Raw genomic sequence first — 24309 nt, forward strand, 5'->3', positions numbered from 1 at the left:
TGCACCGCAAACGCGCTGGAAGTTTTCTCAGAGATGAAAAACCATGGTATGTACATTCATAAGGGATCATCGATTTTATTTAGTTAAATTAATGGTAGGCTAATTGACAGACATTGGGTATTGTATTATCAGTATTATTCAAATTGATTGATTGTGTCATCGGTACAAAATGGCTGTTGTGGGTGACAATGCAATGTTGATGTGACATGACACAAATCTATTATGCTAAATGCTTCTAGTACCATAAAAGCATACTCAATAGGGTTGTACCCCTTGTATGACGGTACATGTGTTGATACATGTGCAAACAAAACCAATAAAGTATTCCAAGATCATCACAAAAGATGTAATTTAAATATACATTTATTAAAATCTCAGTTAACTTGTTAAGCGCAGTCATGCTTACAATCACTTAACCCAAACAGTAAACAAACAGAACATTGTCCACTTATGTCACCCTGAGTTTTGGCATCAATACAGTAGTAATATAGACATAACATCCTACAGGGGACAGCCTAGCACTGCACAGAGTCCCCCGATACCCTCTCACACGCCTTGTTTGAATTCTTAAAATTCTTGGGAAATGATCTGATCCTATCATGACAGACTGGTAACAGCTGCACAAGAGTGCATGTGCATTCATCTATCCGCTGTTAGATCAGAGATTACCTTTAAAAAATGAAAAAGGAGGAAGGATGTGTGACAGGAAACAGAACAGGAGCTACGACAGGCCGACACATTCCATATCACACAGCTGGTGCACAGTGCCATCACATCACTACAACACAATTTCTCAACCCTTACAAAACTAATACCCATGTGAAGAGGTCTTGCAGCTTCAGCTGCCCTCCAGCAATTCATACTTTACAGTAGTTATCCAGCCCAATAGCAGTCTAGTTTACCTGTCTTGTTGTTAGTCCATTAAGTGGCTTAATTTAATAATATTGCTTCATGATTAATAGATTTCCACCACAGTAGTGAGTTACAAGTGTCCTGCAATAGTAAGAAAAGTAATGTTATCAATGAGACTAAAACAGTCTACTTGACTTCATTCATCAGATCCAAATACATAACGGACAAATGTTATCAACAACACTGTTACATAAGATTAGATTAGATTAGATTTCTCTCAGCACTTACAACTAGTCTTGTAGTCAAGACCACCTAAACCGAGACCAAGTCATGACCAAGACCAGAGTGTATCGAGACCGAGACAAGACCAAGACATTGTGGGTTTGAGACAGAGTCAACATCGAGACCAGAACAGTGCGGGTTCCACACTGGTTCCACAATGTATGACACATGATAAAATGTAGAACATGGAAACCATATGCACTCCTGATCTGACAAGTTATTGTTGCATCTGAAGCTGGACGTCGTACATAAATTAGACAACAAATAAATGAGATACTATGCACAGGCAACTGAGTGATCTTCCCGCAGTTGTGGTTTTGACTGGTCTTGAAATAAAATACAGAGTCATCTTTGTCCGAGACAACACTGAGTAAAAATGCGGCCGATAAGGTCGAGACCTTCAAATAGTGGTCGAGACCAAGAGCGGTCTTGAGTACTACACTATTTACAACTAATACTACACTGAATCACTATCCAGCAGGCTACTTCACATGGTGTCATTGAGATCTCACTTCATTTTCCGTTTATAAAAACACAGCAGTTGGCAGGTTACAATAAGACGATGAGAGAGATGGGTACTGTAGTCCCACTTATCCTGCATCCTGGTTCTCAACCCTACCCTTTTCCCCTGAGTGTGAGCTCGTTCACTCACATGTAGGATTGGTGTGTGACGGGGTCAAGATCGAGGATGGGCACAGTGTCATATATTACTGTATCCCAACCAGATGTGGGTTGTGAGAGTACATTGAAGTAAAGTTTAGCAGAAATCCCTAAGCACAGAGCACAGTAATCTAAGCAGTTGTGTGAACAGCACAAATAAACTGCTTAATGATGTGGAAAACAAACATCAGCAGTAATTAAGAAACATCAATAGACAGATAACATCTACGTAGAATTACAGGGAGAGAAGTACAAGGATTGGCACAAGGTTACACCACAATACATGTATATCCTTCAGTGTCAAATGGTAGAACATTACTCTGCAAAATTAGTAGATTCAAACATTATGAGGCACTTTAGTATTAATAAAAGATCACCAGCTTGCCAATGCAATGCCTTGATGATGCCAAAAATGCAGCCATCTAGTCAAAGATGCTACCGTTGAATAGTGCCAGGTTGTGATCTACAAGGGTAAACAAAACAGGAGACAGGTTTTAAGCTGCAAATGTCTGTGTAGGATATATATATGTGTAGGATATATATATGTATAATATATATATATATGTATAATATATATATATATATATATATATATATATATGGGTCAATGACATATATGTCATTCAGTATAACGCTGAGTGGTTTTTTTCCCCACAAAATGTGGAATTCTAAATAAAATAATGAAATTTTTTCAGGGTACTTATATTTCTGCCAGTCTACGCATGGATATATACACTTGTGATTATGAAAAAAAAAAAGTTTTTGAGGGGACACAGAGTTGTACTGAATGACATGGGACACCTTTATGTCATTGACCCATATATAAATACATACACACACATATACATTTCTGTAATGTAATATGCTCCAGTGCATGTGCAGACTCATGTATACATACCCTGGGTAGGGAGGAGGGGGGGCGTCATGTGGGCCTGATTTGGCTATGGCCTGCTCATAGGAGGGCAGTCCCGGGGCGTCGCTGTCCCCTAAAGGGGGTGGGGGTGGAAGAACAGGCTGCAGGGAGACCTCCTCCAGCCTCCGCATGATCAGAGAAGCATTACTGCGCCTCGAACGCACCCTGGTGGACCTGGGAGAGAAAGAGAGAGACACACACACACACACACATCAAAAACAAGCAACCTTAAAAGCCAACATAAGTGCCTGTCCCCACTGTTGTTCATACCACTGATGACCACAACTTACCCAGCACGAGAGAAGTCATCTTTACACCTGCACTGGCAGAAGTACCAGATCAGCAAGCCGATGATGACGACAGACACCCCCGACACTATGAGACCCACCAGCAGGGAAGTCACATCCAGCTTCGATGGCCCCTTGTCCTTCTCTGCAGGTTCACGGTCACACAGAACAACAACACTATAAGCTGGCCCGTTATTGGGTGTAGACCTATATAGTTCAGGGTAGAAGTAGTGCACTGCTGGAGAAGGTGCAGCACATCAAACCGAAAATACAGACAACATGACTACTCAAGAAGCTGCCTCCGAAACTAGAGCAGCATTGATGAGTAAATAGTTAACAGCTATAATATTCTGCTTGTCAAACAGGTGGGAGAACAGGTTACCAATTTCCGTGAATGTTGCATGACATAAGTGACAGATACAAGCATCAAGTAAGCTAGGCCAAGAGAAATATCCTGCTTGGCAGGGTCATTAGCATATCCTTCACACTAAGGCAGTGAGTTTCACTACTCTACGACTGCTCTACATTAGCCTCCTCATTACACAGCCACATACGCCACTATCATTACCTTCTGTGTATATCTTCCAAAAGGCATTCTGGACAGAAAGATAAAAACAAGAAACAACATCAGTGTGTCAAAAAACTAAGCAAGCACTGCTATAAATGTGATGTCTACACACTTAGTATTTCGTCTTACTGTATCTGGATCATTTTCGAAGACTTCCCTAGCTTCCTCATAGTTGCAAACTTCTTCATAGCACTCCCTCTCCAAATTGCCAGGAGTGAAGATCTCAAAGTCGAATCGATTGAACAGTAGGTGGCGTCCCAAGAACTTGTTTGCATCCTCCACTTCCACAAAAACTAGGGGACAAAACCAGTGCAAGAGTTTGTTTTAGCACTTGTGCTAACAACAATGTGTAGGCTAAATCGAGACCAATGTTAAACAGTTTAATTAATATCTCACCCTCTTTTTGATCCTCGGTTCCCGCAGTGTGCAATAAACGTGTCGTACAAGCGAAGTATCCACAGGGAAGCAGTTGATATAGAATGATTAAATAGAAGAGCATCGCCATTCACCTGTAGTACGGAAAGTGGGGTGAGGCATCAGGCCAATAAACACACCCATGTTATAAGTAGGCTAATGCAGAGTACCTAGGCTACGCATCCTATAAGGCCGTATAGGCCTACATTATGAAACAAGTTCACAACAAACTTTGGCAGATCGAGTTCTCAAAAGTGGCTACCCTAAAATACAAGACAAAGTTTAATAATTCTACACTCAAAATGCCACCAACCCGACTTTGAAGTGAAATCAGGGGAAATACCACGTACCTACCTTGAATAACTGGCGACACTTGAATGTAGCCTACGATGTTTTGAGATTAGCGTTTTGCAAAGTTGCCTACTTGTATAACGTCACCAATCACGAACCCCGCATTGTAAGCTAATTGTTACATTCTTTAGGCTACTTTCTCGGCGTAAATCGGACAGGACCTAGGAACAACAAATGTTTAACACGAACAACTGTGACCTCACTCCCCGAGGATCTACTACCTGTAGACCCGACTAATCTACCGTTTTCACCTGGACACACCGATTACTATTCTCCTATAGCCTGGAGTACAACGTACGGGCACTAGATGGAACAAAACACCACCCACTACCGTCCTGGCGTTTCACAAATATCTGCCTGTCGCCTGTGAATTATGAAGTCATCTGACATGTTTTATGCCAAGAATAGCTTAAATAAGCCAGGCTTCCCGAAACAACACTTATCAATCATTGAGTCATCACGAAACCCTTTTCGATAATGATTTAGCTTGTTTCACGCTGAATATGGCATTACCTTTACAGGCACCACATGTAGCCATGTGCCTTTTGGTCTACAGGCTACTCCATAGAAAGACAACATTTGGTGGTCTCAGAGACCATAAAGAGTAATAGGCTATACATAATGTAAGAGTGGATCTAGGTTTATTGTCTGCATGTAGGCTATGTTTAGGTTTATTATTATGTGTCATTATGACCTATTAGCCTAGAATGTAATGTTGAACAGCGGATTGAAGTTTGATTGTTAAGGCCTGGTTCTGAGTGTAGCCGACTCTATGCGGCTAGTAATGCCTGGCACGATTCAAGACGGGGAGAGCTCGAGCGGGGGAGATAGGGAGAGGGCGGGCAAGTGGGCAGGGTTCCGTGTCACCCTAGGAGTTCACTAAAGTTTGAAGAAAGAACCCAGTAGTGTCCGTGTGAATCATTAATGCACGTTACCCACGACTATTGCAATAACATAAACTCTGTTGGACACTCGAATTCAAACATACAAGTGTCACAGTCTCTACAAACAGGCCTAGCTGATTGGGACACAGTTCAGACAGTGACTTCATGGCCAGGATTCTTTCTGTCCCACAACCTCTGTCTCAGCAAACTGACCTTTGTTTCCAAGATTTACAGGGATTTAAAAGAGCAGCTTAGTTTAATGACCTTTTAATGGGGCAAACCCCTTGTATGTAATAAGTCACCCCAAACGGCTGAACAGGCTTTCCAGACCAGAGCACTTCGTGGTGTTCACAATGCTGTCTCTGCACTTTTAATGCGAGTATATAAATTAGCCTCGTAAGAAAGCCCTCACTTCCTGGGATAGCTGAGTTTTACGGCCTTTAATGCTACAATGGTAGGCTACTCTAGGTTTTAGTGTGGTAAACTTGAGTTTATGGATCCTGGTTGGTGTGGATATCTGTCAGTGTCACACTTCTAATGGTGAAAACAAGGCCAAACAAGACAGGACAATGTCTTTGACATAATGGTCAGGGATTCAGTTAAGAAAAACTATTTCACGATGACATATGTGGCCCGTGAGTCATCGAAGAGGCATCTAGAACACCGAAATGACACATTAGCATAGCTGTTTCCATTCAAGCTTCATGGTGAACGGTCTGAGCTGCATGAAGAAAAAATGGTAAATTCAGTTCATGCACTCCGCAAGGTGGAGCACCTGTTTACAACGGTAGACATCCATCTAACCTAGGTTACTAGAAACTACGTGAAAAATATGACATCTCGCACCATGATCTCACACATCAGCCATGAGACAATTAGCCTACTAGACACATGAAAGAGTGAAGTAGACACTAGTAATGTTTATGATGGGACATAGAACAATGTCTGTGAAGATATAGGAGATGCATGACCTAAAGGGAGATAGTGCGAGAGAAAGGCCTGGACATGCCATGGGGGGTTTCTAGTGTTCTGTAAAGCCCAGCTCTGTATCTGTCACTACATTCGTCTCCCTGCTCCCTCTTTACCCCAACCTGTGGGCGATTGTGATGATGTTGTGCTTCTGGGAAAGTGCTGTGTGATTTACTCCCACTGATAAGACCCGGGAACGGAGCTCCCAGAGGACGCTAGGATAGGAGTGAGTGGTGAGCTTCTGCAGGCTTGGAGCAAGTACAGTGACATAGCCGACATACAGCGGCTAGGCGTTTTACACCTCAGGCTGGACAACAAGAGTGGCTATGGAAACAGAGCTTGTTACCATTTCTCCCCTGTTGTGTTCTTGTTAAGAGATTGAGATTATAGGACAGAAAAGTGCATGTAGTTGACTAGATGATTTTGAGGATTTAAAGATAAGGAATTGAATTAAAATAAAGACAAGGCTACAAAGTATACAAGAAACCAAACTATATTCCAGCTACACAGTAGGGGAGAATAAAATGCAGTTACAATCTGAGTAAATTTTCTTTATATGTATTTTGAGTGAAGTATCCATTTTATTAAGTTATCTGCAAATTGCAAAACAGTTTGCAACTTCCTCACAGTCCCTGTGGGAGAGACCTGCAAAATAACCATTTTCTATCTACAGTCTGGCTCAGCACATTCATCATCCAAGTTCCATGTTCTCTGGATCAGTGCCTGATAGTTTTAACACACACTAATGACACAGATGCATTTCTTCCCCTTTACTATAGGAATGAGTGCCAAGAAACTAAGCAAGGATCAAATGCCTGCTTTACTCTACTCCCACCCTATATCTGCCTGCTTCAATGTATTTCATAATCACAATCTTGTCTATAGGAGTACCCCCAACAGTTATAATATGAACAACCATGGAAGATCTCCATTCGCCTTTTATTGGGTGGATATAAAAATGTTAACAGATTCAGGGGATTTAGAGACCAGAGGAGAGGGATGATAGCAATTTAGTTGGGAGGGAGGGGGGTTAATTAGGCAGAGGGGGACAGGGTCTGCAGGCTGGTCTTCACGGTTGCCAGGTTGGCCTTCCAGGAGCTGAGGGTGTCGGAGAGCTGCTGCCACTGTTGCTTGCCAAAGGTGCGGTGTGTGCTGTGGCTGGAGGGGTTACGACAGAGATGAGACAGAGTGTTAATCTGATATGCATAAGAAACAACATGTCTGGGGATACACCTGACAGCCTTGGGGCATGGCTATGGTACAGAGCTATTACATTACAGTCATTTAGCAGACGCTTTTATCCAAAGCGACTAACAATAATTGCATTTAACGTAGGAACAGCCAATGTATTACTACTTGCCAGAACTCACAAGTGCATCTCCTTTCTAAAACAAGTGACTAAGAGCATAATCTAGTGTTGAAGGCAAAGTGCAAGAATAGCAAACTAAAAATACAACAGGTGCTTAAGGGCGGCTGTAGCTCAGTCGTTGAGTGATCGAAGGGTCAGTGGTTTGAATCCCAGCTCCGACTGTCCACATGTCGTAGTGTCCTTGAGCAAGACACCTAACCCCAAATTGCTCCCAATGAGAAGGTTAGCACCTTGCATGGCAGCTACCGCCATTGGTGTGTGAATGGGTGAATGAGAGGCCATTGTAAAGCGCTTTGAGTGCCGCTAAGGTGGAAAAGCGCTATATAAGTGCAGTCCGTTTACCATTTAAGAGGGAGGATTGTGGTAGTACTTCTTGAAGAGATGAGTTTTGAGCCTGCAACGAAAGATGGACTGCACTTATATAGCGCTTTTCCACCTTACCGGCACTCAAAGCGCTTTATAATGGTCTCTCATTCACCCATTCACACACCAATGGCGGTAGCTGCCATGCAAGGCACTAACCTGCTCATTGGAAGCAATTTGGGGTTAGGCGTCTTGCTCAAGGACACTTTGACATGTGGACAGTCGGAGCCGGGATTCGAACCACTGACCCTTCGATCATTGAACGACCTGCTCTACCAACTGAGCTACAGCCGCCCAGGAGCGACTTTGATGGGCAGCGACTCTGCTGTCCTGACATCAGTGGGCAGTTTGTTCTACCACTGCGGGGCCAGGACAGAGAAGAGCCGTGACTGTGTCGATCGACCACAGGGGCCTCGGAGTGACGGGCCAACCAGTCGCCGAGGTAGCAGAGCGTAGCGGTCGGGAGGGGGTATAGGGTTTGACCATGGCCTGGAGGTAGGAGGGCGCTGTTCCTTTCATTTCCCTGTAGGTTAGCGCCTAAGTTTTGAGCTGGATGCGAACCGCTACAGGGAGCCAGTGTAGGGAACAGAGAAGGGAAGTTGTGTGGAAGAACTTGGGGTGGATGAACACCAGGCGAGCAGCAGCTTTCTGGACAAATTCCAGGGGTTAAATGGCTGACGCCGAGCCCCAGCAAGGAGGGAGTTGCAGTAGTCCAGGCGGGAGATGACCAGGGCCTGGATGAGCACCTGCGCCGTTTCATCAGTGAGGAAAGGGCGAATCCTCCTGATGTTGTAGAGCATGAATCTGCAGGAGCGTGTGACGGATGTGATATGTGCGGAGAATGAGACTTGGTCATCCAGGATCACACCCAGATTCCTCGCAGTCCGAGTCGGCGTCACCACTGTGTCTTGATGGCCAGGTCCTGGTGCGGGCAGCCCTTCCCCGGGAGGAACAGCAGCTCAGTCTTGTCCAGATTGAGCTTGAGGTGATGTGTTGTCATCCACTCCGAGATGTCAGCCAAGCACCCAGCTATGCGTGTCTCCACTTGTGTATCAGAAGGGGGAAATGAGAGGACCAGTTGGGTGTCACTGGCATAGCAGTGATAGGAGAAGCCATGTGAGCGAATGACAGAGCCCAGAGATGTAGTATAGAGGGAAAAAAGGAGAGGACCCAGGACAGACCCTTGTGGAACCCCCGCAGTCAGACTACGCGGTTCCGACATCAACCCTCTCCATGTCACCTGGTAGGAGCGGCCGGTCAGGTAGGATGCAAATAGGGAGCGCGCAGAGCCAGCGACGCCTTTCTCCTCGAGGGTGGAGAGGAGGATCTGGTGGTCTACTGTATCAAATGCTGCTGACAGAGCTATGGAGCCTACCCTGACAATGAGGTGCAAAATGTGACAACTAATCTGAAGGGGAGTCATTTCACACGGGGAACAATTCGGTGATTAAAGGGGCCATATACTGTATCCAGACCTCTAGTCTGCGTTTTTCTGAAGTCAAAGAAGGAAACCTCTTTGAAGCCAAGATTAAAAATAAAAGGGTTGATTTCCTTTGAGGAAATCTATCAACAATGGCATACTAAACATGCCCCAAAAAATTGCTTTTCTTCACTCCAGAAGAGTACAAAGAGAAACTCTAGCAGTAACCTTGACACAATCACTACACATACTTTTATAAAGAACTCTAGCCTTAGTCTGCCAGACACAAGACAACATCCTACTCGAACAGCAGACGTGATAAGCTTCAGCTGAGCAAAAACGCAATTCAATTCCACTGTAGTAGAATTTCTTTCAACAACTTACCTCACAACAACTTTACGCTGTGTCTGGTCGATTTTGCAGTACACCATTTTGGTCCGAACAGCTATAGACATAAAGCAGGTAGGAAGGAATTAAGAGACAGGCAGTAGTGTGAGGACAGTGTGTATGTGTCTCAACAAGGCAACCATCAAGAACAACATTATCTCACACACACACACACACCCACATCGAAAAATAAATGATTCACTGACTCATGGAAATGATGCACATTTTGGTTCAACACAAGTTTTGATCCCAACACTCTCGAAAACCTACACCTTCTTCTCTTTACATTAGATATTGAGGGACAGTGGGGTTACCGTCGATGACGAAGGCCTCCACGTCCTCCGCTCCGATCTGCAGCTCCTGTTGCATGGTGTCGAAGGAGATCTCCTTGAACTCCACCGCCATGCCCATGAATGTCAGCAGGCGCATCTTAGACATGTTTTGCTCGTGGGAAAGGGCTGAGAACACGACACACAACCTTATTACAGCACAGCCAGCACACGTAGGTGGCAAGGATAACATACCATTCATGTCAAATCACTAAAATATTTATATATATATATATCTGAGGTGATCGGAACTTGTGTGGAGGTGGGTAATTGTTGTCCCCCATGAACAGAGTTATTTACAGTTATTTATTTGTCCGAGTGAGTAGGAGGGTCCTGATCCTGATTGTATCTCTGTCCAGTGTGTATATAAAGTGGAGCCACTCATATTAACACAAACACCACTCTGTAGTTTGCTGAGAGAGTCCATCCCACACACTTGTGCGAGGGAGGTTCGCCATGCTAATTAGACCTCTGCGACAGAGGCACAGTGCTGACACACACATTCCTGCCCTTTGTCAACAGAGGGCAGCGGATCAGTGTGTGTGTGTGTGTGTGTTCACTGTGTGCATCAGTGCAACTGGCAACAAGCTAGCAACGTACTCACCGAGGGAATCGATGAAGTCTTTGTTGCTCTGGTAAAACTTCACGTATGCTGCTAGCTTGGCACTGACAAAGATGGTCAGCAGCTAGAACAGAGAGGGTAGAGAGAGAAACTGCTCATTATCAGGGTTTATGAATTTTACCATAAACACATGCAAACTGACTTCTGTAGTTACGATGATGGTGATCAAATGTGGTGCGCTTCAGTCGGGATGAGTTTCGGGTGGTCCTGAGCTAGGGGTTTAGGACTCACATCATGGATGAGTTCTCCCTCCAGGAAGCGGACAGGTTTGAGGGCCAGGAGGTGGTCGAACAGGAAAGTGTTGGGGTCTTTCAGGGCTCGGACGATGCATCTGAGGGGAGGGCCCAGAGCATGATGAATGACAGCCAAGCCAGCCAGTCATTCATCTAAAACTACTGCTCTAAGATATGGCTGGCCCCGAACGTTCAATGGTTTGTTGTATTGACAATCGAATCTCACAATACGTGTCACTCACTCTACAAATACTTCAGTGCACGTGTAACGTTGGAGAAGAAATCTGCTGTGTGGACACTCGGTGTCCATTATTAAAGCTATTTTTTTTGTTCATTTGGACTCAAGTTCACTTTGTCATTGTACACGAGCACAATGAATTGAAATGGCAACACAAAGTGCTTTTACACATAACAATGTTTTCCCCAATCGGTTCAATTAGTTAAAATAGGCATAGAAATGTTCGCATTTTAAGTGACCTATTGGATTCATGGGAGATCGCAAGCAATGGAAAGAGTAGACATAGGCTATTATCTAACTTAAATAGAAGAGTTTTTACCTGTGATATATCATGAATACAACGGCTCTTGTGAAATATTACACTGGGCGAAAAAATAACATTACTAACCAGTAGGCCTAATAGAGATTTCAAATTAACGTTATTTTTTTCTCTTTGAGAACGAACGTTCGGAGCTTCATTCGCGATCATCAATGAATGTTGGAATCGGGTGTATACCTACCTATGGGCGTCGACGCGTGCTTGGGAGGCGTTGTCCTCTGTGTAGCTCCCCAACAGCTCCACCATCACTTTAGCTGCAGGCTCACTGTGACAAAATAAACATGCATGTTGCAAAATACGGATCAGAAGGACCGATAAATGATGAGGCAAGAGACACTATTGACAACTAACTACATGGAAAAGGCTACTCTCTATCCCATCTACATCCACTGACTAAAACACAATTGATGGGTTAGCCAAAAGGGTCAGGCCAGGGGTCAAAAGCACAGTGTGGACGCACCAGGCGGCATGTGTGTGAGATTAACAAGTCACCTTTTCTTGCAGTCTACCAGGGCCTCGTAGACCAGCCTTAACAATATGTGTTTCTTCTCCGTGTTCAGGTTCCAGTCTGTGATCCACTTACGAACCTGAACCACAACACGGCCGTAAAAGAAATTAATCGAGTTAATCACAATAATAGGCTGATAATTATTGTAATTGTTATTAATCATGATTAATCACAAGTTTAAAATACTAGTATTTACTTGTATTTTTTTGGGACATAAAACAATTAGGCATATGTGTGATGTTAGAATCAAGAAATGCCTGACAAAGTGGTTAGAACTATCAAAAGAGCAGCTATATGTACTCCCACAAGCCAGACTGGACCTGGCCTGGTTTTTACTCAACTTGCTTCAGTGGAAAGACAGATATGTGCACAAAACTTCGGTTTTATCTAAACTTCCATCTAAAAGCTTTTTCAAATGAAATGTGTAGTTCAGCACGCGGGGGGGGGGTGAGATGTCTCCTGAGTCATCGCGTTATCTCAGAGAGTGTTTACCTGGCTGAATTAGCTACTGAAAGTGCACAGATAACTTATCCACGTTTCACATCCTTTCAGTAATTCAGCCAGGTAAACACTCATGTTTGGAATTACAGGAGGAAGTTGGATTCCAGTTGGTAACATGATTAATTAGCGTTATTTTTTTTAATATGTTAAAGCATTAACGTGTTAAAGTTGACAGCCTTAGTCACATCAACAGTCCCTCACACCCTCCATACACCGGTTCCAAAAAAATCACAGCCGAATGATGGCGGAGAAGCATATTGTGTGAGATGGCGGGTGTGCATGGGCTGCAGGCATGGGCGCGCTCAGTCAGTCAGCGTACCTGGTCAAGGTCGGTGGGGATGAAGGCGATGGCGTTGCAGGTGGCCGCCACCTTGATGAGACTGCAGTAGACCGTGTACCTCACAGGGGCGTTCTCATCCATACCATGGAACAGGTTACTCAGCCTGCAAACGACAATATACACAGAGCGGGTCGTTGTGGAAGGAATTTAGACACTGCATGTGAGAAAGAGAGAGAGAGTGTGTGTGTGTGTGTGTGTGTGAGAGAGAGCGAGAGAGTGTGTGTGTGTGAGAGAGAGAGAGAGAGAGAGAGCGAGAGAGAGAGTGAAAGTGAGAGAGTGTGTGAGAGAGAGAGAGAGAGAGAGAGAGAGAGAGTGTGTGTGTGTGTGAGAGAGAGAGAGAGAGAGAGAGAGTGAAAGAGAGAGTGTGTGAGAGAGAGAGAGAGAGAGAGAGAGAGAGAGAGTGAGAGAGAGAGAGAGCAGGGTTAAGCCTCACAACTGCATCCTGAGAGAGGGCCTCTCTCCCTCACGGAACTTGACCAGCTTCTCACACAGACTCTCAATGAGGGTCTCCTGCTTTTCTGTCTCCAGAATCAGCAACAGAGACACTATGCTGTTCATCACACTCTCCACATCTGCAGAGCGCAATACAGAGAGAGAGAGAGAGAGAGAGAGATTAAGAATGGTCCCAGCAACAGCAAAATATTCAGAAGGCATTATATGCAGTAAATTAAAAAAAAAAAAAGTGAGAAAAGGGGGAGGTGAACAAGAGAATGAGCAGTGTTTTTTGTGCCATTGCAGGTGCATTAGTTTGTGATGGTAGTGGTCATCTTGAGGTGCACTACACAGGTGTATCCCTATCTTTCACCTTTGTCATCGTCCTTGAGACACACATCACACGCCTCTATGATCTGAGCCAGGTCCACGTGAAGCCCTCCTTCAGAGTTCTCCTCAGAGATCTCTGCTCCCTTGGCCTTCAGGTAGGATCTGAGCTCGGACGCCTGTCAACAAGGAATGGCAAACAGCTAGCATTAATATAACTCAAAACACAAACAGATCCATTACATTTGTCGTTCATTACACTCGTCGTTCAACAGCTGGCTAAATTTAGCTAAGGTACCTACATACCTAGCTAACGCTACATGTAAACATTAACGTTACTGACGTTAGATAACTAGCATAGCGACCAAACACGGTTTGAAACAGCTGTCAGGTTCCCTGGGTCCAGATCTTTCTGAATCCACCTTCGCTAACGTTATTCTAAATCTGACAGCTCACACAGCATACAAGCTAGCTAGCCAGTAACGTTAATGGTGTATTTGTCCCAAAAACATCCACTATCGTAACGTTAGCTAAACAGTTAGCTAGACAGCTTGGCTAGCCAACAGCTTGAACAGATCCCTTCCTTTCTACCTACAAAGACGTCTGCTTCGACTCATGTTGCTAGCTAGCTAGCGTTAGCATGCTAATGTTATTTGGCTGGTCAACCTTTATCTGCGTATCACGCGACGGTTGACTCATTTGAAAATACAGCTAAAACACGTATGTCGTACCTGGTCCTCCTCTGTTATGTCTATAAATGCTGGGACGCTCATTTTGTTGATTTTAGTGGGCACAGATCAAGTCCACGCTCCCACGACTACTGAGACCAGCGGAAAAGAAAATGCCAAAGTGCCGGTGAACATGATGCTCTTCCGGGTCGACTGGTTAAAGGGACCGTTCGCACCGCACGCAGCAAGGCATATGGAGGACCTATAATATCATCAAATATCCATGCACAGGACAGGTAGCGTGCCATACTAAACCGACTTTTTAAATAGCATGCTAGCTTGACTATTATTGGTCTAATGATTAGGTTATAATATAGTTGGACCATTATTAGCCTAGCTAGCCTAATGTCTTAAACTGATTATGGAAGACCACTCATTCAAGCCACTTCTGTCAGTGTTGGAATGGCAGAAATGTCAAAGGAAATGTAGGCTTTTTTTTTTTTTTTTTTTTTTTTTTAAACCATACAACTATTGAACTATTTCACAGGGAGTGGAGCTTGTGCTCAATTCAGAGATCAGACAGTATTCAAATCTTATTCTGTTGAATGATCAAGACCACCATGGCCACCTGGTGTGACACCCCATTCACCCTTTCTCATCAGAGCATCAATCTTATCTTTTAGGGATTAAACCCTGGATGAGAGTTACAGAGGTAAAGGAGATCTTCAGAGTGGTTATCTGATCCATTGAGGACCACCATGACTGCCCCCTGAGTTTTCAACTCCGGAAACAATGTGAGCATCAAAGAGGAACACCGCACTCCCCCTGACCCAAGGATATGGGAATGGAGCCATATCAACTGGGACACTGCGGTTGATTTAGCTCCACTGACAGGCCACTTTCTCTAGGTGTGATTGAGGAGGTTGAGGTAAAAGGTTGTGAAGGAGTAGCTAACTGGATCAGTTCACTCCAAAAAACAGGGACTCAATGCTAACCTGAGATTGCCGTTTTAAGCGTATTGAGTTTTGAATCATTTACTTGTGCTCCTAACCCAGACTAAATATTTAGTCAGACCAAATGTTTTTACTTTGAGGGAGTGTTTCCTTTCAATTTAAACGGTGAATATACGCTGCCCCTTTCTACTATATGCCTTTCTTCAACAACTTTATTCAGTACCTTGTTCAGAAAGAATACACATGGCTATAACAAAAATGGTTGCCCTCTTCCTCAAGGTAAGCTCTTGGGTATTTAATTAAATTAAATGACACCATCACAGGCATGTTCAGCCCCTTCTACTCTTGTGTGGTCATCTCAGACTTGGACCTTTTCTCAGCACAAGTCACAGAGTAACAGGGTGTCAGGCTAAACTCCCCCAGATTAAAGCAGAGTGCCCTCCGTTCCAAACAACAGCGTCCCACCCTCCTCTATACCAACTCATAAAACTGATGCATGCTCCTGACCACCAGCCTTGGTCAGTTCACTGTCACTGCTACCCTGATGACGTCATTACCTCTTGAAAGTGGAAAGCCAAGCAAAAACTAGGCTCCCTGATTAGTCAAATCTGGCATCTCAGGATAAGAGAAGATCCACAGGGCTTAATTTCTCTCACGTTGTTGATTTGGATCCCCATACTCATACAGAGTGAGTGTAAGAGAGTCTGCAGAACCTGCAGTGAGCTCATAACTCATCGAAAGCCTGGCTGTCATATATTTTACAAAGCAGTTACAGTTAGATGGAGCTGCACTCTGTTTTTATTATGCTCAGCAGGATAAGGATGTGTGCCGAAGGGAAATGGTCCATGGGGTGTTTCGCCACAGCGCTCATACGATGCGTCACCCTGCTCGGAAGGAAAGTGCCTGGTACCAAACCCTACCCTCGCTCTCTCCTTGCTCTCGTACGCTGTCACAACGAAGAATTTACGGCCTCTTCTCCTGATGTGTGCTTGTGTAACTGGGGCTTTCGTTAGCTGATTAACAGCTGATGTCAAGTGCCTGGTGTATTTCAACTCCAAAATAGGAGTTTTTCGTAGGTATGGGGGGGGGGGGCGATGGGGAGCTTTGAAGCTCCAGGTGCATTGAGAGATTGTTTTTTGTGTGTCTTTTTTAAGAGGTTGTAAAAATGCCAGGTTGTGATATGTTTTTCAGCATGTACTGTTGGATTCAGATCTCCTGAACATATTCTAGTTCATCTGTGTGCAGACAGGGCCTGTTTCTTAATGAAACTGTTTGGTCTGATTAATGAGCAATACCGTGATTCTTGGTCTTACCAACCTGGCAGATGAAGAGTGAGTGTCAGTCGTGGCCATTGCTGCTTATTCTCAGACTGGCCTTACTCTGACCCTTGATTGCTCAGAGTTCCCTTTGTGTGTGTGTGTGTTTGTGTGCGTGTGTGTGTGTGTGTGTCAGATGTAGACAACCCATGTTTACAGTAAATTCCTCAGTCGTAAGAGTATTACAGTTGTATTTCAAATTTCATCAGCCGATGACTGGAAATTCTCCTGCACGTAGCCCAACCAAACCGTGAAGTAGCGTGTGACCCAATAAGCACTCCTTGTCATGTGTCATGTTTTACTTCATCATCCTTCAAGACTAGATTTAATTAGTCTACTTTTATAAAAATGGCTAGTTTTCATCTGCTGTACATGGCCGGATGTTTAAAGGCAGTCTAAAATTTTGCTGCCATTTTGGTCAGGTGTTGCTTGATTTATTTAACCTGGTTAAATAAAGGTTAAATAAAATTTCAAAAAATAAAATAGGTTTAAAATGCATGTTAACAAAACCAAAACTAAATAAGTGACCCAAGAGAGACGATAAAACATGAAAGGACAGATTGAAAGACAATGGCATGTAACAAAACAAATGCACAAGCATAGCGTAGATATGACACTAAAGCAGAGCAGGCACAATAACACTGACTATAGCAGGCATTGGGCAGAACAAACGCACCTGCAGTAAGAACACATATATGACACTAAAGCACATATCATACATCAGCATGGATAATAGCATGCACTGCACATAACAAATACAGTAAACAGGACAAGACAGTTGGCAAGATGCTGGCAGAAGCAGCGGTTGCAGCACTAATGTACACATGGCTCTCTATTAATAATAATTAATAATAACTTCAGCTGCCCAGTGAAGGAACAGTAAGTACTAAGTTCTCTAATACGCAGTGGTACTGAATTCCATTCCTGCGACACCTTTACTGAGAATGCAAAGTGGCTTAATCTCTAATGGGTAGACCTACACCACAGTCTCCACGAGTTGAACCTCTGGTCTGTTTGCCCGGTTAGTTGCCCGGTTAGTATTGGAAGTGGAGCAGTTCTATGCAAGATTTTAAAAATAAGGCAAAGATTTGCACAGATTATCCCAACTCAAAAATCGATACTTTCTCAAAATTAAGCATTGGTGATAGGTGTTCGACTTCCAGTCCAAAACATAGAGAGTTTGTACAATGTTTCAAGTAGCTTAGGTGTTGTTTTATTACCTCTGCCCCAGCGGTACCCAGTGACAGCTGGGTGAGAGGTAATGTTTTCGGTGGCATGTGTTGGTTGGCGGGTTGGTTCACTCTTTAACTGGATTACGCAAAAACTACCAGACCAATTTTCATGAAACTTGGTAGAGGGGTGTAGCATGGGCCGACGTAGAAGCCATTACATTTTGGAGCATATCCAAATCACGGAGCAGGTCCACGAGCTGCCCAAACACAGACCATTCGACCAACGCTATGCCACAGGGAGTGTCTGTAGAGTAATAAGCTCTAAAGCCAAATTACATTGGATGTATTGTTTAAATGGGAGACAAGCTGTTCTGCTACCCACTTCTCTGCTACCTTAGACGCTACAGGCATGATGCTGATTGGCTTGTGGTTGCAAATATCCTGAGGATTGCCTGACTTCAGAATAGGTGATACATGTATGACGGCTGACGGCTGTGGAAATCCCCCCTGTGAGATTGACAGGTTAATGATCAGTGTAATGGGACGGGGGTAATGATTTAAGGTTCTTAAGCATAGCTGAGTCATCCCATAGATATCTTTAGCTGTGGAAGGCTTGAGTGAGTTTATACTGTCTGTGCTATAATTCATGTTAAACGAGGGCAAAGTGATATTCACTGGAATAAAACTCATGTGTTAGGGAAACATTGTGCAATCTTTGCGAGAGAGTCAATGAAGTACATGTAAGTCAATGAAGTACATGTATTTATTTGAGTATTTTTCCAATTCCACTGAATCTTGTAATAAGTTACCATCAAATGTTTAGTTCTAATTGTTTACTGCACCTAAGATGGTCGGTCCCTGTTAGCTTCTGAATCTGCTTCCAAATTAGTTTTTTGTTGCCCTTAGCCTCACTAATGATAGGCCTATTGATGAAAATGTTTCCTTTAGCTTTTCTTATCTCCTTAGTAACCTTATACCGCAGCATAATACATTTGCTTTAATAGTTCACCTGCTTAGACTTTAAGACTTTTTTGCCTTTCACACTTTTTGTGAATTAATGGGCTAGACGAAGAATTTCATGTGTGAATACACAGTACTGCTGTCTACCTCCGCATTTAACCCTGGCAATAAGTCATTCCAATTAATTTGTCTTGGCTCTTTCAAGTGGACACGTTTTGAACCCATACTGTGGAGATAAAAGATAGCATTGTTTGCTCAGCAGGTATCGGTTTCTCACTGTCAGCCAGTCAAGTGTGGCAGTCTTCATCTAAATCACTGACATAGCCATCAGCCAACATGGCGGCCTCGCTTCCTCCCTCTAACGGTCCGATTCCCACAGTCCTCCTCACCTTCCCGACCGCTGTCCTCAACCCCCTCTCAGCCCCATCCATCATGTGACCTCATTAATGGGTGTGTCGCATGGGTGAGCTCCATCGAAAGTTGGCAGAGATTACCTCTAAACCAAGTTACACTCTGTGATATGTTGTTTTTATTTTTTTTATTCTGCCTGATGGTTAAGGTTAGAAATCGGAGTATGGTAATCGGATTTAGATGTGTGGTTAAGTGCAAGTTATGAAAACCATTGTACTCTAGTCAATGAGATAACTGTTCAGAAATATCCAGTGTTGTTGATGCTCATTATTCAACACTACCTGACTGTACAGTCTAAAAATAGACAAATGGATGAGTTGTCCATCTAGTTGATTACTTGTTTTCTTTCAAAGCAGAAGACATGACCCTTGGTGTTGCCTGAGTGATCAGCCTCCCTGTGTGTGTGTGTGTGTGTGTGTGTGTGTGTGTGTGTGTGTGTGTGTGTGTGTGTGTGTGTGTGTGTGTGTGCGCGTGCACGCGCACATGTGTGTGTGTGTGTTTGTGCACATGTGTGTGGGCATGTGTGTCCAGATCTTAGATGCCAGTGGGCTGCTTAGATAGCTGTTCATTGACTGTGATCAATTATCGGGTCACACACTAGAATCTAGTGACTAGATAATCTATACCGCCATGGAGCCATGTTTGATTGACCCTTGACCCTCCAGACCCTCCAAACAAAACAGCAAACCCAAAAGGAGGTGGCAGAAAAAGTTCTGTTCAGTTTGTGGAAAAAAGGAATGTTTATTTTCAGAATGATGTGTAACACTCTGAGGAAGTCACTCATGTAGTGTCAACGTGTAACGTGTAAAGTGTGTAACGTGGGCACATTCTTAGCCTTCAAGGACAACTAAGACATGACACGCACTAGGGCGGCTAACGTAAATATCACAGATGTCAAGCCATATATCACATAGTGAAAGCACACACTGACGTCACATGGAGCGATCAAACTGCGGGTTCACAGTTTTAACGTTGAGTTATCTGACTTCATTAATTCCCTCACGTGGAATGTGTGTGTTTTGTTTCAGACTAATCTGAGGAGTGCATGGAGCCACAATCTTCCAGGAATTCTGATGTGTCTGTCTGGAATGTCCCAGTCAGTGCATCAGGAATAGGGCGTTGGGAATGACGGATGGTTCTCTTTTATGACAGAAGGGTGTTTACGTTATGTACACTCACTGGATGGGAAGGGTGGCAGACTTCTCAAAGAAAAGGGAAGGTCACTTACTACTTATGTTATCATCTCCCTCCTGCCAAGAGAGTAGGCAGCACTCACGAGTGTGTAATCCATCATGAAGAAAAGCTTAGGTTGCAACTCTCTCCCTCACCATTAAAAGGTGTCCGTTTTGTAATGTTTTATCTTTAAAATTATTTTTACATGAAGCACAGGGAGCAAACAGAGGTTGAGATCCAAACACACTTCAGATCACTCCCTGGTCACCTATCCCTGTATCCCTGAGCAATCTCATCTGAGTTCCAGGAAAACTCCATAGTTTGAACATCTGTAATTTACATTGCATATGTCCTAGAGCACGTCATAGTGTGTGTCCTTCCTTCAAATCGATCCACCACCTTTTTGAAGTTTGAATCCCTCTCTATGGACAAAGCTTACTTTTATAATATTGTATTTACTGTATTGATTCGTCGATATGATATGATGTTTTTGTTTGCTGTTTGCATCTGAAAACACTGAAAATCATCTCTGACTGTCACAACCACAACAGATTTTAAGCTTCCGTGCAAGTGTGTCTGTTGATAAGCCAGCCAGCTGTGAGGTGGGGCTGGGTGACGATGACTGTGGGTTTTACTGTAACAGACTGATAGTGGTTTCTTTAGTCCTTGCTGTGCACCTCTGACTCACAGGCACCTGCCTTGGATGAAACCGAGGCTACTAGGCCTCAGGTCAAAGCAGCAGCTCAGTATGAGAGTCCAGAATTGTACTGTGTATGTTTTATTTGTTTTACAAATTGCATATCATTATTTGCACTGCAGCTAGAATTGCTTCCCTAAAATAACAGCATGTAATACAATTTATGTTGTTTCTTGGATGGGTTTACATAGAGTTTACATTGTGGTGCTTTCCAGAGAACCAGATAACTGTAAACCACATGGTCTGAAACAGTCATGCTTTCTACAGGTCACCATGACCAGTGTTGAGGAATCTCATCTCATTTGGGGTCCGTAATCTGGATCCGGGCATCGTTCCACAAGAACTGTAGTCCAAGGTTATTTGATGTAGAGCGTGGGCAGAGTGAGGGATGTGTGAGTTAATGACCCCCACGGTGATATGTGTCCTGTCTGATAGCTACAACCTCCAACACAACACACCTGTATTTCTGTCCAGATGAAGTTGCCTGTATCGCTGTCGTCCTCCTCTTCCTCGTTCTGAAGTACATAGATAGGTACTGTATACATGTCTTTGTGTATTGAACCTTTCAGTAACATTTTCTAGGAAGGTCATGTTTATAATGGATCATATGCACATTCATAACACATTAGAATGCATGTATAATAAAGCTCTTTAGAAATGTTTATAGTCATGCATGACACCTTATAATAAGGTTTATAAATTACTATAAGTGGTAGATATAATGTATTATACATTCCATTACTATACCTCCGTACTACACAGCACATTATAACTACCAAACTTTAGCCTGTTATAAAGATACATGGAGAACGTCTTTAAGGTATCAGAACAGATAATAAATGTACTGAAATCGAATAATGTCTTATAAACATCAATAATATGCTATAGCATGACTTTGTGAGCTTTAAGTAAAGTGACAGCAGTGTATAAGGTTATTAGTAATTGTATCATACTATAACATGATTTTAATGAATGTTTTTGTCTTACACTTTACTTATAGCCAACAAATCCTGCTCATTAGACCTCATAATTGTTGTATAGTATTATACAATTGCTAAATGCCAACAAATACTGATCATAAGACCTCATACTTGTGTTATAGTATTATACAATTGCTAATAACCCTATACAGTGCTGTCACTTTACTTACAGACAACTAATACTGCTCATAAGACCTAATTGTGTTATAGAATGATACAATTGCTGCCACTTTACTTAAAGCATACAAAGTCATGTTATAGCATATTATTGATGTTTATAAGACATTATTCCATTTCAGAAACGTAGAATTTATAATCTGTTATGGTACGTTAGAGCAGTTCTCTATGTGTCTAAACTGGCTAAAGTTTGTTAGTTATAATGTGTTGTGTAGCATGGAGGTATAATACATTATATCTACCACTTATACTCATTTATAAACCTTATTAGAAGGTGTCATGTATACATTTATAAAGAGTATTATAAAGCCTTATAAGTGCATTATAATGTGTTATGAATGTGCTTATAATGCTTTATAAACATGGCCTTCATAGAAAGTGTTACCAAACTTTCTTAGATACAGATTTGCAGCATAATATCGCTAACACCTTGTCTTTCTCTCCTCATCCACAGTTTCATACCAAGACTGAGGTGTGTACATGGGTCTTGGTAGATCAAGACTGAGGTGTGTACATGGGTCTTGGTAGATCAAGACCGAGGTGTGTACATGGGTCTTGGTAGATCAAGACCGAGGTGTGTACATGGGTCTTGGTAGATCAAGACTGAGGTGTGTACATGGGTCTTGGTAGAACAAGACTGAGGTACATGGGTCTTGGTAGATCAAGACTTAGGTACATGAGTCTTAGGACTTGAACATAGTGCTCAGTGACCGGGGGGGGGGGGGGGGGGCGGAGGCGGAGTGTGAACCTTCAGCAGACAACTGTAGGCTGGTGTCGTTTCTCTCAAACAAGCTAAAGAAACGTCTGTTCTCACTCAGATAGCTCTCCACTCTTCTTATCTTCATTCTGATACCCAGCTCGCTTTGAAGTGTTTCATGAGATGATAGGAGAATAAATTAAAAATGTACCATTTGGGTGGAGTAGTTAAAACACATTGGAAATGAGAGATTGAAGTCCACTAAACCTATCATCAGTAGAGTGTGTAAGTGTGTAAATACGTGTTCCACTGTATTGTTGTGAATCATCGTCTTGATAATTTGGAGGTAAGTTATCCAGTGCAATAGTGAAAAGTGTTGGGTTGTATTACGAGCAATGGTTGATGATGTGGAAGGCGTGGAGATGGAGGGATAGTTCTAAGTAATAAACACATTGTTTTTCATCGTACGCATGTGATAAAGGCCGCAAGCAGATGGAGAAGAACTGGTGACTAAATGTGACACATGAATGTGGGTCTGTTATCAGCTCTGCTCTGTGCCTCAGTCAGCAAAACTGCAACAACACCTGCTACATTGGTTTTCTCCTCTGTCTTCTTTGAAAGGGGATCAAACCCCATTTACGTAATTTGAACTGTTATAAAAAATAATCCAGGAATATATTTTAAGGACTGAGTAGCATTTCAGCCTTCATGCCAATTGGAAAAATAGTATGTCAAGACCAATTTTGGCATGTGAGTAAGGCCTGCTGTTTTTCTTCGTCAGGTCACATGCTCAGGGAAAAGTCTTTGTGTCGTCTATCATGTCAAATTTGGGTGAAAACAGCCAATCACGCCAGGGATGCACTGTGTGTTCTCATTGTCAGAGGTCAAAGGTAGTATTGACCATTTCCCTTTCTCTGCAAGGCGGTGTTGTTTTAAACCCGGACTTAACCACAGATTGATCTGGGGACTGAGAGTGTATTTGGGGGCTGCCATCCGTCATGTGGCGTGGAAGGCTCTCTTCTCCAGGCCTTGTCACCTTTGATGGAGGCCCTCTTTAACGACTCCACTGGGGCAGGAATAGCCAGCGTAATGTCATGGGTCAACAGTTATTCACTTTTTCAGTTTTATATTTTTAGTAAAGATACTTCTAATCTGCAGACCTCTGTACATGCCGTGTGCTTGACTGTTCACAGTTAAATATGTTCTTTTTTGTAGTTGTTGGAAAGAGGAGGACATTCTAATTGTATTGGGAGTAATTACTTTTCTTTGCTATTATTATTAAAATGGCTGCCTGGACTTCCTTAGAATGCCTGCGTGCTCCTCTGGGATCGAGAACTGCCTTTGCACTCATTCCTGTCCCAGAAATATACTGAGTCAGGGATCATGGCGTTCACATCACGACCACAGCCGTCCCTTCTGAACTGAGTCTAAGATTTCAGGGGTCAGTAAAAGGATATGAGTAAATCTGAGTATCTTAGTTGGTGCCAGAGTTATCAGTGAAGTATCTCCACTGTGGCGACCGAGGTAGTGATTCTCT

The 24309-nt window shown here is 43.1% G+C and overlaps 2 protein-coding genes across 3 annotated transcripts; both read right to left on the reverse strand.

Annotated features, from left to right (window-relative positions):
* Positions 1–356: 356 nt before the first annotated feature.
* Positions 357–4570, reverse strand: prrg4 (proline rich Gla (G-carboxyglutamic acid) 4 (transmembrane)). 2 transcript variants are annotated; one of them, XM_084437231.1, is made up of 7 exons: positions 4331–4570; positions 3959–4071; positions 3692–3855; positions 3563–3590; positions 2998–3139; positions 2693–2881; positions 357–2257 (listed from the first exon to the last, which is right to left on the reverse strand). In XM_084437231.1, exons 2-7 carry the CDS (start codon positions 4065–4067, stop codon positions 2230–2232), a joined length of 660 nt encoding a protein of 219 aa, XP_084293357.1. In that variant the 5' UTR covers positions 4068–4071; positions 4331–4570; the 3' UTR covers positions 357–2229. The 2 variants fall into 2 exon arrangements, with proteins under 2 accessions (XP_084293357.1, XP_084293358.1); XM_084437232.1 differs by having other exon boundaries at positions 4327–4570.
* Positions 4571–7100: 2530 nt separating this feature from the next.
* eif3m (eukaryotic translation initiation factor 3, subunit M) lies at positions 7101–14418 on the reverse strand. The gene is made up of 11 exons (XM_084437227.1): positions 14300–14418; positions 13615–13747; positions 13243–13381; positions 12789–12912; positions 11953–12047; positions 11642–11725; positions 10902–11001; positions 10653–10734; positions 10034–10177; positions 9717–9777; positions 7101–7338 (listed from the first exon to the last, which is right to left on the reverse strand). The coding sequence occupies exons 1-11, from the start codon at positions 14339–14341 to the stop codon at positions 7215–7217; spliced, it is 1128 nt and encodes a 375-aa protein (XP_084293353.1). The 5' UTR covers positions 14342–14418; the 3' UTR covers positions 7101–7214.
* Between the last annotated feature and the right edge of the window lie 9891 nt (positions 14419–24309).

The sequence above is a fragment of the Borostomias antarcticus genome (genome assembly GCF_949987555.1).
Source record: "Borostomias antarcticus genome assembly, chromosome: 4".
Classification (NCBI taxonomy): domain Eukaryota; kingdom Metazoa; phylum Chordata; class Actinopteri; order Stomiiformes; family Stomiidae; genus Borostomias; species Borostomias antarcticus.

Excerpts from the sequence above, each read along its gene's own strand:
- prrg4 (XM_084437231.1), bottom strand. The coding sequence starts at position 4,067 with ATGGCGATGCTCTTCTATTTAATCATTCTATATCAACTGCTTCCCTGT. Across the intron at positions 3,140-3,562 it reads TTGGAAGATATACACAGAAG|AGAAGGACAAGGGGCCATCG; the intron begins GTAATGATAGTG and ends GTGAACCTGCAG. Across the intron at positions 2,258-2,692 it reads CCCCCTCCTCCCTACCCAGG|ATCACAACCTGGCACTATTC; the intron begins GTATGTATACAT and ends TTACCCTTGTAG.
- eif3m (XM_084437227.1), bottom strand. The coding sequence starts at position 14,341 with ATGAGCGTCCCAGCATTTATAGACATAACAGAGGAGGACCAG. Across the intron at positions 10,178-10,652 it reads AGACTTCATCGATTCCCTCG|CCCTTTCCCACGAGCAAAAC; the intron begins GTGAGTACGTTG and ends TCGTGTTCTCAG. Across the intron at positions 7,339-9,716 it reads CAGCGTAAAGTTGTTGTGAG|CCACAGCACACACCGCACCT; the intron begins GTAAGTTGTTGA and ends TAACCCCTCCAG.